This window comes from Saccostrea cucullata, unplaced genomic scaffold (genome assembly GCF_032062105.1).
Source record: "Saccostrea cucullata isolate Sc308-1 unplaced genomic scaffold, CSIRO_AGI_Scuc_v1 ctg15132, whole genome shotgun sequence".
NCBI lineage: Eukaryota > Metazoa > Mollusca > Bivalvia > Ostreida > Ostreidae > Saccostrea > Saccostrea cuccullata.
The window spans coordinates 970-14,291 of NW_026918467.1; the positions used below are offsets into that span (position 1 = coordinate 970).

A 13,322-nucleotide genomic window follows, 5' to 3' on the forward strand; every position below is an offset into this window, starting at 1 on the left:
AACCAAGGTCATTGACCTTGTGACCTTGACTGTGACCTATTTGCTAAAAATAACTTTTTCCCTCAAAGTTTAACCTTCGCCGTAACTTTTGAACCATGGAAGATAGAGACTTATATTTGATATGCATACTCCACTACTAACGTTCTTTTAAATGACACCAAGGTCAATGACCGTGTCTCCTTGACTGTGACCTATATGCTATAAATAGTTTTTTCCTACAAACTTTAACCTTCGCCATAACTTTTGAACCAATAAAGATAAAGATTTCATACTTGGTATGTGTACTCCACTCAATACGCCTTTTCAAATGACACCAAGTATGATAACCTTGTGACCTTGACTGTGACCTATATGCTAAAAATAGCTTTTTTCTCGCTTTGTTGCAGCCGGGCGCATAGTGTTTCACAAACACGTTTTCAATTTGAAATTGAAAATCATGTCATTGTTATGCAATCATTTTTAATCCTTTAATGAATATTTGATAAAAGATACACTTCAAAAAAGCATCAGTGATTTTAAAAATCGTTTTTATTCCATTCAGCAAAACAAATACAATGTTTCGATATATAAATAACTACAACAATCCGCAATAAATATTAGAACTTTGATATTGTCACAATCTCATGATCATATCAATATCGTGATCTATTATGCAATTTTTAAAACAATCGTTTTCAAGTGTGACTAAAGCAATATTTATTTATATACAAATGTAAACACTAGTAAATAAGCTGGGTCGCATGTACCTATAGCTATCAAAATACTACAGTATCTGTGTGCTTACATTTTGATCATTAGAGATAATAAAGACAACGATCGATTCGGTAAAACAAATGTTCTTCATAAAACAACACAAAAACCAAGTATTGTTGAAACTATAAATAAAACGAGTTATGTCCACGTAAAAGTAGCAATAAAATGGTTGTAAACACACCATCCTTATACACTGTATATCACAACAAAATATATTAAAAACTCAATAAAGAAGTAAAAACAACCAACAGAGCTCCACAAAAGTAAATCTCAGCTTGTTACAGGTAAAGGTTTGTTCTTATTTTTGATCAACAAAGAAAAGATAAAACAAAGAAGGCTTTTGCGAAGCAATCTACAATGAAGCTATACGTCCTATGAAAGCATTTGGCACATGATATATAAATTAACATTCACCAGAAACATGATCTTTCCTTATTTTTGAATTAGTGCTCGTCTGTATTACTTTTTCTCACATTCTGCATGACTAATCGATCCTGAAGATACTGAAATGCCGCGAAAAAGTTAGTAAGGGAACAGTCGTGCACGCCACCTAGCATGCACTGAGGCTTAAAGTCGAGCACCATGTACATCTGAACATAGAGTCTTCTGAAATCTTCTTCGTTGAGGTACGTGAGTAACACGATCAGGAGAGTGAGGAGTTCGTCACAACAACCCACGAAATCCTGAAGCGAGGCCGCGGACTTCAGCGTCGACACCTGATCACCAACAAACCGGTACGTCTTGGTGATTAGCTTCAGTTTACCCGTTATGGTGTTCTCCCTCACTAAAGAGTGGATCATATCCAGGCCAGGCTGTAAAATATCGTACAGGCTCTGACCTTCCTCCTGATTTATTTGACTGGCGGAGCTTTTCTGTTCATAACAGGGCGGTAACTTCGAAGATTCTTCGTAGGACGGCGGAGGCTCATGAAAGGCTATTGTATCACTCTCCCTCGATGGAGAGGCGCCCAGCATGTTCTTGGGGTGGGTCAGTTCTGAATCCTCAGGGAAAGGACTGGCGTACTCAACAGTCTCTATGTCATTCTCCAGCTTTGAGCCCTCCTTTTCGGCCCGCCGATAGAGTTCATCGATGGGCATTTTTCCGATAGAGAACAAACTGAGATCAGACGTTATGGAACGCACGCTAGTTAAGGAAATAGTCTCGACAGGTACCTTAACATCTGTCACGTGGACAGGTGAAGACGATAGATCGTTAAGATGACGTATCCAGGGCTCGTCAATCCCAAGCTCCTCAAAAGACATATCCTTCACTTTGTTGAACACACTGATACATATACTGCCGTACGTTTTGTCATACAATGATTCTAAAGGCTCCATAATTTTATGACATAGATGATTTTGGTAGCAAATCAATATCTTTCCGCTCGTGTTTCCCCCAACGCGAGTATGTTCAGGGTTAATTTGTGATAGTAATTCTACCATATTTCCCATATGTTCGTTTATTTCTCGTTTAACTGTATTGATGAGTGACTGGTAAACTGTTTCTCGTCTTCTTGGAATGTCTTGAGTGTCATCTTCTGGAATACACATTGTTGAGTGTCCTAGTCTGGATCTTCGTTCTCTACATCGATCACCTGAAGCTATAAGGTCATGTTCAATGTGGACAAAACTAGAGGAAAATACTGACAGGTCTTCTTCTATGGGATTGACTTGGTTTTCAAATAGTTGATTCTCTCTCAAGGTCGAGACAATCTTGTCTTGTATTCCTGAGCAGAATCGAACGTGCTTCTGTGTTACGTCATGTTTGACATCAGCCAAAATGGCCGAAATCGTCTCTTCTAGAGTGAACCAGTCTTTTGGCTTGCAGCTCATGCCATTGATGTCGTTTTCAGGGGTTCCGTCAGATTTCATCTGCCAGCCTAACGTCTGACCATCAGTCTTTAATTCATCCAGCGCTAACTCGATTGCTTCTCGGACAGAGGAAATTTGGACTTTGTGTAAACACAGTTTATGAATTTCTTCCTTTTCTGTCTGGAGTCGTTCATTTATCTCAATGTAGACGTTGTGGAACACATTTGACGTTTCGAACTTTGATACTCGTTTGTTGGATTTTTTGCGCCTAAGTCTGGCTTCCTTAATGGTTTCCTTCACTACTTTGAGTTTCTCCCACTTCTCGTAGCACATGTCTCGCTCTTTTCTGACTTGTTCCAGTTCCGTGGAGGTACAGCTATCCCGCTTCAATTCATTCACTTTTTTCTGCATGACTTCCATTGTCTGCCAAGTTTCCTCGACATCTTTTCCAATTTGCCTTTCGAATGCTTGTATGAATTTGGGACTGCAAGACAATATGTGCTTTTCACTTGTAAAATCTTCCCGTTCCAATAAAGTCTCACGTTGCTTGGCCATAGAAGACTCTGTCAACTGAACGGCTCTGTCTTTCTTCAGAATAATTTTGTCAATGCTCTGTAGCTGGTTCTGAACCCGTAAAAGCGCATTTTTAAGATTTGTAATGTCATCTGTTGATAACGATATAGATGGCATGATATAGCAATGGAGCAATCTTAACAATTCTGTTTTAAATTGTTCCTCATTCAGCTCTCTCTTTTTCATATTGAGCAACAATTGTCTCGTTGCTTCAAATATTTCGTGAGCTTTTGGATCTAATTCACTGTAATCGTAATCTTCGAAGACAGGGGTGTCGAAGTGTTTTGCTCTGATGACATTGTCCGGCTCGCAAATTATAGATACGTCATCGATTTCCTCGCTGATCCGCTCCCCCGGCTTTATGCGTGCGCGACTCCATCGAACTTGTCTTCGATCACAGTCAATTAAGATGGCGTCGATGATAAGAGATTTGAACCAAATGGCGGGTTCCAGTTGAAGGTCATTTCCCACCTCTCCCACCACGGGACGGTATCCATCCTTCAGAACAACACCAGAAATCAGGTTCAAAACGTCGCCTTGTCGTAGATAGAGGTACATAGTGCCGACCTTAATCTGTAACGAGAATTAAGTCGTGATTAATCGCGACTTTCCTATCAGTTACTATATGTTTAGCTAAATATACTTTCAGTGTTTTTGGTGATGTCAAACACGAGGTCTTTTTTATACTGGCATAAAGAAACTACCATAAGAGATAATTCAATGGCATAAAACTGGTATACTAGTATACGGCAGGTTGTGATGCAGAATGTAAGTCACTAAAGCTGTGGAACAGAACCTGGGGATAAGCCTATTCGGGTCAAGATTTTGCCGATGTAAAGTCAACACGTTAGAAGTATTTCATAACAAGCAAACCCTTTATATAAGCACAAAACACCAAACACACTTCCTCATCATAATAATTCGGGGAAGCACCCCTTCAACCTTACGGCGTGAGGCATGATCAGAAATATAAGTATGGAGTAGCCGAATTTAAAAGAAAGTTTGAATTGTTGGCATCGATCACATGTGTCATCATACTACCATCAGGTGAATATTAGGACTATGTAACCTAAGAACTTGTTGTTTTAGTAAGGTATTATTATATTTTGTATTACATACAGATTCATTTTATAAGTAGAAGTCAAATATTTAATCTAATTTATGCAAAAAAGGAAAAGAGGATACTTAAAACACCCCTTGTGACGATTTATTTTTAACTACTTAACAAACAATAAAATGAAATGTGATATATCAAAAGCTTCATGTGAAATATAATATGGAGATAGCGAACAGTATTCAAAATCAAAAGTCCATAGTTTATAGCAGAGCAAACATGGACCTCTAAAATATCAAAGGTGGAATCTGGTGCCATAGAGGAGTAAGCATCCCCTGGCGACCGATCACACCCGTGTGCTCCTTGTCGGAAAAATCTGTTGACAATTCAAGGTGTAAATAATGGGTTAACAATAAGATTAAACAAGATGTCTTTGTGAAACACTGATGCCTCCGTATGGCAACATAGCAAAGATTAAACTTTTCTTAAATGCAAATTTAATATATTGGTACCCAAAGTAGGGTATTCTCACTGGATACAATTGTAAAAAATATGAAAGGAGACCAAGGTTAAGGTTTTCATAAGTACGGAAATCTTCAAGATCAAGGTCAAAAGGTCAAGGTAATTGCTATCCAATGAAAGGTCTTGTCACAAAAAATACAAATGTGAAGTATGGAAGCCATAGCTCTGACTTTTCAAAAGTTATGGCCAAGGTTAATTTTTTTTTACAAAATAAGTCAAACTCCAAGGTTAAGGTCAAAATTCTTGATATCAAATGAAAGGTCCTGTCATTAGGATTAAATATGAAAAGTATGAAAGCACTAGCCCTAACCTTTTAAAAGTTATGGTGGAGGTTTGATTTTTTTAAAGTGAGTCAAACTCCAAGGTTAAGGTCAAAGGGTCAAAGTTCTTGGTATCCAATGAGGGGCCTTCTCAGAGGGATTACATATGAGAATTATAAGAGTACTACACTTGGTGTTCAAAAGTTTTGGCTCAAGTGAAAGTTTTTTTTATAAGTATGGAAATCTCCAAGGATAAGGTCAAAAGGTCAAGGTAACTGATATCCAATGAAAGGTCTTGCAACAAAAAATACATAGTCCATCAGTCTATATGTCCACAAAAACGTTAACCTTGAACATAACTTTTGATGTACATAGTAAAGCTATGACTTTCATTTTTCACATGTATATTCCTTGTGACAAGACTTTTCTTTGGGTATCACCGAATTTGACCTTTTAACCTTGACCTTAGAGTTTGACCCACTTTTACACAAAAATTCCAAACTTTTACTTTGGACATATCTTTTGAACAGTAGATACAAGGACATTTATACTTCACATATGTATTGTTGTGGGAAGACCTTCTATTGGATACAACTACCTTGATCTCTTGACCTTGATCTTGGAGATTTCTGGATTTCTGTACTAATGAAAAAACTTTAACCTTGGCCATGACTTTTGAACGGTAAGGGCTAGGGCTTTCATACTTCACATATGTAAACCTTGTGAAAAGACCCTTCATTGGATACAAAGAACTTTGACCTTCACCTTGGAGTTTGACCTTCTTTTAAAAAGCAAACCTACCATATCTTTTAAAGGGTTAGGGTTAGCACTTTCCTGCTTTACATATTTAATCCTTCTGACAAGACCTTTCATTTAATAAGACCTTTGACCTTGGAGTTTGACCTACTTTTTAAAATTTTTTAACCTTGCCCATATCTTTCAATGGTAAGGGCTAGGGCTTCCATACTTCACATATGTATTTTTTGTGGTAAGACCTTTCATTGGATATACCTTGATCTTTTGACCTTGGAGATTTCCATACTTATGAAAAAAACTTTAACCTTAGCTTACTTTCATATTTCAGAATTGTATTTCCAGTGAGTTTGCATTTAAGAAAAGTTTAATATTCGTTATATTGCCATACAGGAGCATCCTGTCTTATTCTTATCTTGTTCAAATTATACTTATTTTCAACAGGTGGCATTCACGGTCACCTGCATGACACTGTTGATGTTTTCCCCAGAACATTAAAACCGAAGACCTAAGCCACTGACTGGATCCCTAGTATAATGATTTTACAAATCTGAGAATTCCAAACAATAAGATTCATTCTCAGTGACTTAAGACAAAGACTAAAACTTCCTAATGAAGTGAAATGGGAGGCTGTTATATAAGCATCTTTGTATAGCATGGATGCATGTTAATTAGGTTCGTTGCTGCCTAGGATAGAGTTTAACACAGGGATAGATCTAAATTGTTTGCACAATGACCTTGCAGTAAAAATCCACTTCTAAAAAAAAAATAACTGGGGCACAGTTAGCTGTGGTGTCACCCTCTAGCATGTGATATTGGGAGAGGTTACAATTGGGTTAAGCCTACTTCCTGCTTCTCAATGACCCATTCAATACGACAGATTTTAACTTGAAAACTTATCCTACTAACTATATTTTAATTTACATATTTCCATTTTAATTGAATTTTATGGTCATCACTATCTTGGCATACAGTCAAGGTAACAAGTCAAATGACAATCAGCAGAGATTTAATCATAGCATACTAGTAATCACTAAAAATGTAAATATTCATTAATAAAAAAATATACATCAATATTACAGGGTTTTCCGTCATTTAATATTTCTCACTGTCGCAAAACACTGGTTGTATTCGTATTGATCACATTGATATTCATCAGGTTTAGTGTTAGGGTTCGTTTTTGTATTACTACACTTTTATATAAACTGCAAGGAATGTGCATATTTCATAAAAAAAATTTATAGATGAAAAATATGGAAATAACAAACAGTATTCAAGAACAAAGGTCTATTAAACTGTAATGGATTGGGCCCTAGATATTGGCCTGGGTTTTTGGTAGAGAACCTGACTTAAGTGATGCAGGTGTCCTGGGTTTCATTTCCAGTCCAGCCATACATGTTCTCCTTTCCTGTTACAGATTTGGTGCCGTTGACCACCCCTGGACTTGCAGGTGAAAGTCCTGCAAGGGGCTAATTAAAAACTTTTGTTGTGTCCTTGAGGACAAGGACAATTTAAGGAGGGAGGAATGTAATGGATTGGGCCATGGATATCGGTCTGGGTAGTCGGTAGAGCACCTGACTAGTGATGCAGGGGTCCCAGGTTCGATTCCCGGTCCAGCCATGCACTTTTTCCTTACCTGTTACAAAACAATATAAATTTGGAGCATAACAAACACGGGCCTCTTATACATCAGATGTGGGTTCAGATGCCATGGAGGAGTGTCTGAGCTCACACTTGTCGTGTACTCCTTGTCACGATCGGGAAAATAACAGAAATTCTCTCGAATTTAGTATATATTAAAATAAGGGCCTATCAATTAGAATGAAAATCGTCAGTCAGCATTTGACTTAAAAATGTTTAAGATAGAATGTATTTGCTGACAAAATCATTGTATCGACCATAAAACTTAGGAAATGATGACTTTAAACTCTCAGCCTGGTTAATAGTGGTCATCATACAATCCCAATTTTTTGCAGACCAGTGAGCTACAGATATGCAGCTATAGTCATAATGATATAGAAGGAGGATTGTTGGGCTGACAGTGCTAGGGGTTTATGTAGCTAATTTATTAAAATGACTTTTTGTGTAGAAGGTGAAATGAGTATGATTGGAAAATGTTAAGCCAGACATTTGTGAATATTCTATGGGAGACAAGCCTTTCTGACATTTTTAGATAAACCTTTACCCTAGAATTCAATTTTGGTTTCAAAAGTAAAAATCCTTACATTTGTTTTAATGCTCACCCAATCTCATAATATATTTATTCAGTTGTCTGAACTGCCACACTATATTTCAGTTTATTTTTTCAGGGGACTGAGGGGTCATGTCATTCCCGTATATTCTTCTTCTGTTCAAAATACCAAGAGATATTAAAGCTGAATTGTTCCTGCTCAACTCTGAACTTTTAAAAAGAATGGGCCTTTAAATATACATGTAGCAATACTAAGGATTTTTAGAGGAAAGCATTACTTGTGTTGCTGTGTAGGTGTGTATTGATCTTAAACATATCCTTCCCTGACTATGATGAAACATTGGATTTTCAACATATTCTGGGAATGTTAAAATATTTAAAAAAAAACATGTGTGTGTGGCAATCAGCTAGGTTCAATCACCAGTGTCCAGATAGCTCAGTTGGTAGAGCACCTGACCAGAGTTTCAGGGGGCCCGAGTTTGAATTCCGATCTGGTCTGCTGCATTTTTCTTCTATCCTGTTACAGATTTGGTGCCGTTGACCGATCCTAGACTTGTAGGTGAAAGTCCTGACAGGGGCTAATAGGTTCTTGGGTTGTGTCTTCGAGATTGAAGACAATTTAAGGAGCGAGGAATGTAATGATTTGCACCAAGGATATCAGTCTGGGTAGCTCAGTTGGTAGAGCACCTGACTTAGTGATGCAGGGGTCCAGGGTTTGATTCCTGGTCCAAGCATTCATTTTCTCCCTTTCTGATACAGATTTGGTGCCATGACCAGGATTGGACAGGTGAGAGGCCTGCCAGGGATGGGCCTGAGTTGGGGTCTTTCAGGGGGCCAAAGACCTTTAAAAAGGGAGGAATATGGCGGTCAGCGGGGTTTGATCGCCAGTGGCCAGATAGGTCAATTGGATTTCCGGTCCACCCATACATTTTCTCACTTCTTGTTATATGTGTAATATGGTTTGGGCCTTGAGTATCGGCCTGGGTAGCTCAATCGGCAGAGCACCTGTCAGACTTGTACATACAGGTGTTCCATTTATGGTCTGGCCTGCCAGGGGCAAAAAGAACTTGGATTGACTACAAGGTCAAAAACAATCTAAGGAAGAAGAAATGTAAAGGTTTGCATGGGCTTTGGATATCGCCCTTGGTAGCTCAGTCAGTAGAGCTCCTTAACAGTGATGTAGGGGTCCTGGGTTTGATTCTTGGTTCACATTTTCTTCTTTCCTGTTAGTGTTACAGATTTATCTATTTTATGTGACCATGATTGACTAAAATTTACTTTAATTTTGTTTTTAATAATTTGCGTGATTTAACCATGTGTTAATTATTAAAGACAATAAAAAAACGAGTACAGTATAGTTACCTTTATGTGTGATTTACTTCAAAGTCACATAATAAACTCCCACTGTACAGGAACACAGTTTCACTCAATCCTAGATCTACGTTTCGCCCTGACATAAAAAAATAGATTCCATTTGAAGGGTTACATGTAAATAATAAAATTTTGACATCATCAACGAATGACTTATCAAACTAAATGCACATTACATTGTTTAACGGTCAAATGTCACAATAACATACTTTTTTGTTCCGGGTGTAAACATCGTAAAAACTATATTCCGATTTATTTTCTTCCATAAAATAAAAAAAAGATGTTGAGCTCGAGGATATTTATTTTTTTTTTCCCCATATTCTTTCGTCTGGAAAATATTTCCTGTAATTTAACAGCAATCCAATACTTATATAAAAAGTATAAAATCTCATTTTTGCAAAGAATATTGAGTATAATCAGTGAAATTAAAAATTACGTGGTTTTTTTAATGTAATGCACTTGTATCGGGATCGGGAATCAAGGAATTTTATTTATACAAAATAGTTTCGATTTTTTCTGTCTTTCGTCATCATTTTATGTATTAGAGACTAATCAAATTTTTAAGTAAGCATTATTTACCACTTTTTTGATTGAGATCACTCAATGCTTTTGATTTTATTTCTATGATTTATTTATGTTTTTGTATTCAGCAAGAAGTCCTTTCATACAAAATATGTGTCGAGAAAATTCGGGTTTATTTGGTTCGGGAAAACAGTATCACGAGTATGCCACCTGAAATACTCGTAGAAATTTAACTGATATATATATAGTCCCAAAACTTCTAGAACTTGAAGAGAAAAGTCTTCCAGAGTGATTTTTATGAATTGTTGTCAGTTCAGAATTGAAAACTACCTCTGCGTATAATCATCATGTTTGATGGAACGCTGTATTATGTAGATGTAGATGCATCAAATTGTGTGATTTTTTGTACATCCTGAAAAAAAATCGATACTAATTTTTGAAATAAGTATGATTTATGGTAGATGAATTAGGCTACTTCATGTGAGTAAATAAAGCTTAATCCCTGTTGAGATTCTGCTAGGCTAGATATTTGGACTGACGCCGTCGCAGAATCCCTGGACGACTACTAATAATTCATGTCTGGAGAATAAGTCCCAACTTCGGTCGACTATAGCAAGAATTATTCACCTTGACCACACTGCCGTTCGTCATGGGAGCCATATTTTAAACTGAGATTTCAGTGAATATTTTTATGTTGGGATTTACATGCCTAAACGGTAAGCTATGTAGAAATAATAGTGACAGAGAGTCAAATAAACAACTAAATGACTTAATTGAAGCGAACGGCAGTGTGGTCAAGGTGAATAATTCTTGCTATAGTCGACCGAAGTTGGGACTTAATCCCCAGACATGAATTATTAGTAGTCGTCCAGGGATTCTGCGACGGCGTCAGTCCAAATATCTAGCCTAGCAGAATCTCAACAGGGATTAAATAAAGCTATGTAGGTAAAACTAGTAATTCGTTAATTGTATCAGACTAAAGCTCGAAATCTAGCTCTGATGGGATGCATGTTGACAGGTTGAATTTTATGACTGGTGTTAGCACAATATCTTGTTCATATCTTTATAGATATCTTCTATATAAAGGTTTTAAGAAACGATGAATGGGCAGGCGTGAGCACTCACAGACTTTATACATCTGATCATTCATCATGGATAAAATGCCTGCAGAGAACAAAGAGGAGGATGAGTTGAGCATTCCTCGAGCCGCCCTGAACAAAATGATTAAGGAGCTGATCCCAAACATCCGCGTGGCAAACGACGCCCGGGAACTCATCCTCAACTGCTGCACTGAATTCATTCACTTGGTTTCGTCTGAAGCAAATGAAATCTGCAACAAGCAAAGCAAGAAGACAATATCACCAGAACATATTATTGCAGGTTAATTATAAGGCAGCGTTTCTTAATTTGCATGCAAAACATTTTTCCCCACTGTTACCAAGCATATCTGTTACATTTTGCAGAATTATGCACATTCAGATGATGCAGTTTCACTTACATGTACATATACATACAGCATACAAAAATGTATCTTATATATATATATATATATATATATATATATATATAACTGTATCTCACTTCTATTCTCAATGACCGTGTAGTGTAGGACAGCGCCGCGAGAATTCCATCGGCATCGAAAGCAAGTTTTTTGACTTGCCTAGATAGCCGAGCGGTCTAGCGCGCTGTTCCTGCACTGCTAGGAGACAGATTCCGAAGGTCGAGAGTTCAACCCCGGGCTGGGGCGGAAGTGGGTATCCATGTAAAAGTGAATTTCTTTGTGCTTTCTATATTAATATTTCTTCACTTAGGGCAGTTATATTAGTTTAAGAGTTGTTGTAAATTGTGCTTTATAAATAATAATTAATTTCATTACAACATGTATTGGTAACAATCCTCTGTTAAAACTAATGTCCAAATAACTGTATCTCACTTCTATTCTCAATGACCGTGTAGTGTAGGGCAGCGCCGCGAGAATTCCATCGGCATCGAAAGCAAGTTTTTGACTTGCCTAGATAGCCGAGCGGTCTAGCGCGCTGTTCCTGCACTGCTAGGAGACAGATTCCGAAGGTCGAGAGTTCAACCCCGGGCTGGGGCGGAAGTGGGTATCCATGTAAAAGTGAATTTCTTTGTGCTTTCTATATTAATATTTCTTCACTTAGGGCAGTTATATTAGTTTAAGAGTTGTTGTAAATTGTGCTTTATAAATAATAATTAATTTCATTACAACATGTATTGGTAACAATCCTCTGTTAAAACTAATGTCCAAATAACTGTATCTCACTTCTATTCTCAATGACCGTGTAGTGTAGGGCAGCGCCGCGAGAATTCCATCGGCATCGAAAGCAAGTTTTTGACTTGCCTAGATAGCCGAGCGGTCTAGCGCGCTGTTCCTGCACTGCTAGGAGACAGATTCCGAAGGTCGAGAGTTCAACCCCGGGCTGGGGCGGAAGTGGGTATCCATGTAAAAGTGAATTTCTTTGTGCTTTCTATATATATATATATATATATATATATATATATATATATATATATATATAAGTGAGACTAAAAAAGCCCTTGGATACTTAAAAAAAGCATAAAATTCAATTTCTAAGTTAACTTTGAGTTTGAAAACCATTACACACATATCAAGTTTATTTGCATTGGATTAATTTAACTACAAGAAGAAAGGAGAAATCTATTTAAGCATGTTTAGGAGCTTAATATTTTTTTTCTTTTCATATATTTAACCCTCATCCTGAAAAAAAATGCTTAGAGAGTCAGGAGGTTAATAAATTCTATTCAGCAATAAACATAGTCTTTGTAATATAAATTAACTGATAGTGAGCATCATTCTATTGTGAACTTAATGAATTTCCTCTTCCTTTGTAGCACTTGATCACCTTGGCTTTGGGAACTATAAAGAGGACGCTGAAGCAGTGTTAGAAGAGACAAAAGCTGTAGCTGCTAAAAAAAGAAGAGGGAGTTCCCGTCTGGAAAATCTGGGAATCCCTGAGGAAGAACTGCTCCGACAACAGCAGGAATTGTTTGCCAAGGTGGGTTTCTTATGAAAAACTTAATATTGCAGTGATCTTAGTCTGTTAATTATATTAAACATACAAGATTGGTGTCTTATAGACAACTAAAATAATATTGCATGGATCTTGATCTGATAATTATATTAAACCCATAGGAAATAGTTGCTTAGATGGGTATTCTATATGTCATTATGTTGCTGGAATATAATGATTTCATACTGTTCAATAATTAAAACTGTAGGTTAAATACTTTAAGCTAATATTATGACTTAAGTATAGGTATTTTTCAAGCCCTCTTTGCCATACTGTAAGAAGCACATATGTTCTTTGGGATAAAATTTCGTTGTTTTTATATCAAATAAAATTTCGTTGGGATTTAATTTCGTCATAGCATCATCTCTGAAATGTCAAAATTATTTATTACATTCATAACATGTTCATAGCGAACGAAGAAAGATAACTCTGTGTACAGGTAGTTCTTCTGTATCGAAT

The 13,322-nt window shown here is 36.9% G+C and overlaps 2 protein-coding genes across 2 annotated transcripts; one reads left to right on the forward strand and one right to left on the reverse strand.

The window, feature by feature from the left end:
- Positions 1-510: 510 nt before the first annotated feature.
- LOC134266539 (uncharacterized) lies at positions 511-9,598 on the reverse strand. The gene is made up of 3 exons (XM_062748763.1): positions 9,488-9,598; positions 9,280-9,367; positions 511-3,710 (listed from the first exon to the last, which is right to left on the reverse strand). Exon 3 carries the CDS (start codon positions 3,693-3,695, stop codon positions 1,197-1,199), a length of 2,499 nt encoding a protein of 832 aa, XP_062604747.1. The 5' UTR covers positions 3,696-3,710; positions 9,280-9,367; positions 9,488-9,598; the 3' UTR covers positions 511-1,196.
- A 1,270-nt stretch (positions 9,599-10,868) lies between these two features.
- LOC134266530 (protein Dr1-like) lies at positions 10,869-12,863 on the forward strand. The gene is made up of 2 exons (XM_062748755.1): positions 10,869-11,190; positions 12,685-12,863. The coding sequence occupies exons 1-2, from the start codon at positions 10,962-10,964 to the stop codon at positions 12,861-12,863; spliced, it is 408 nt and encodes a 135-aa protein (XP_062604739.1). The 5' UTR covers positions 10,869-10,961.
- Positions 12,864-13,322: the final 459 nt, after the last annotated feature.

What these genes read in the sequence shown, in the direction of transcription:
- LOC134266539 (XM_062748763.1), bottom strand. Translation starts at nt 3,695, where the DNA reads ATGTACCTCTATCTACGACAAGGCGACGTTTTGAACCTGATTTCTGGT.
- LOC134266530 (XM_062748755.1), top strand. Translation starts at nt 10,962, where the DNA reads ATGGATAAAATGCCTGCAGAGAACAAAGAGGAGGATGAGTTGAGCATT. An exon ending in ACCAGAACATATTATTGCAG is followed by an intron (nt 11,191 to 12,684) that starts GTTAATTATAAG and finishes CTTCCTTTGTAG; the next exon opens with CACTTGATCACCTTGGCTTT.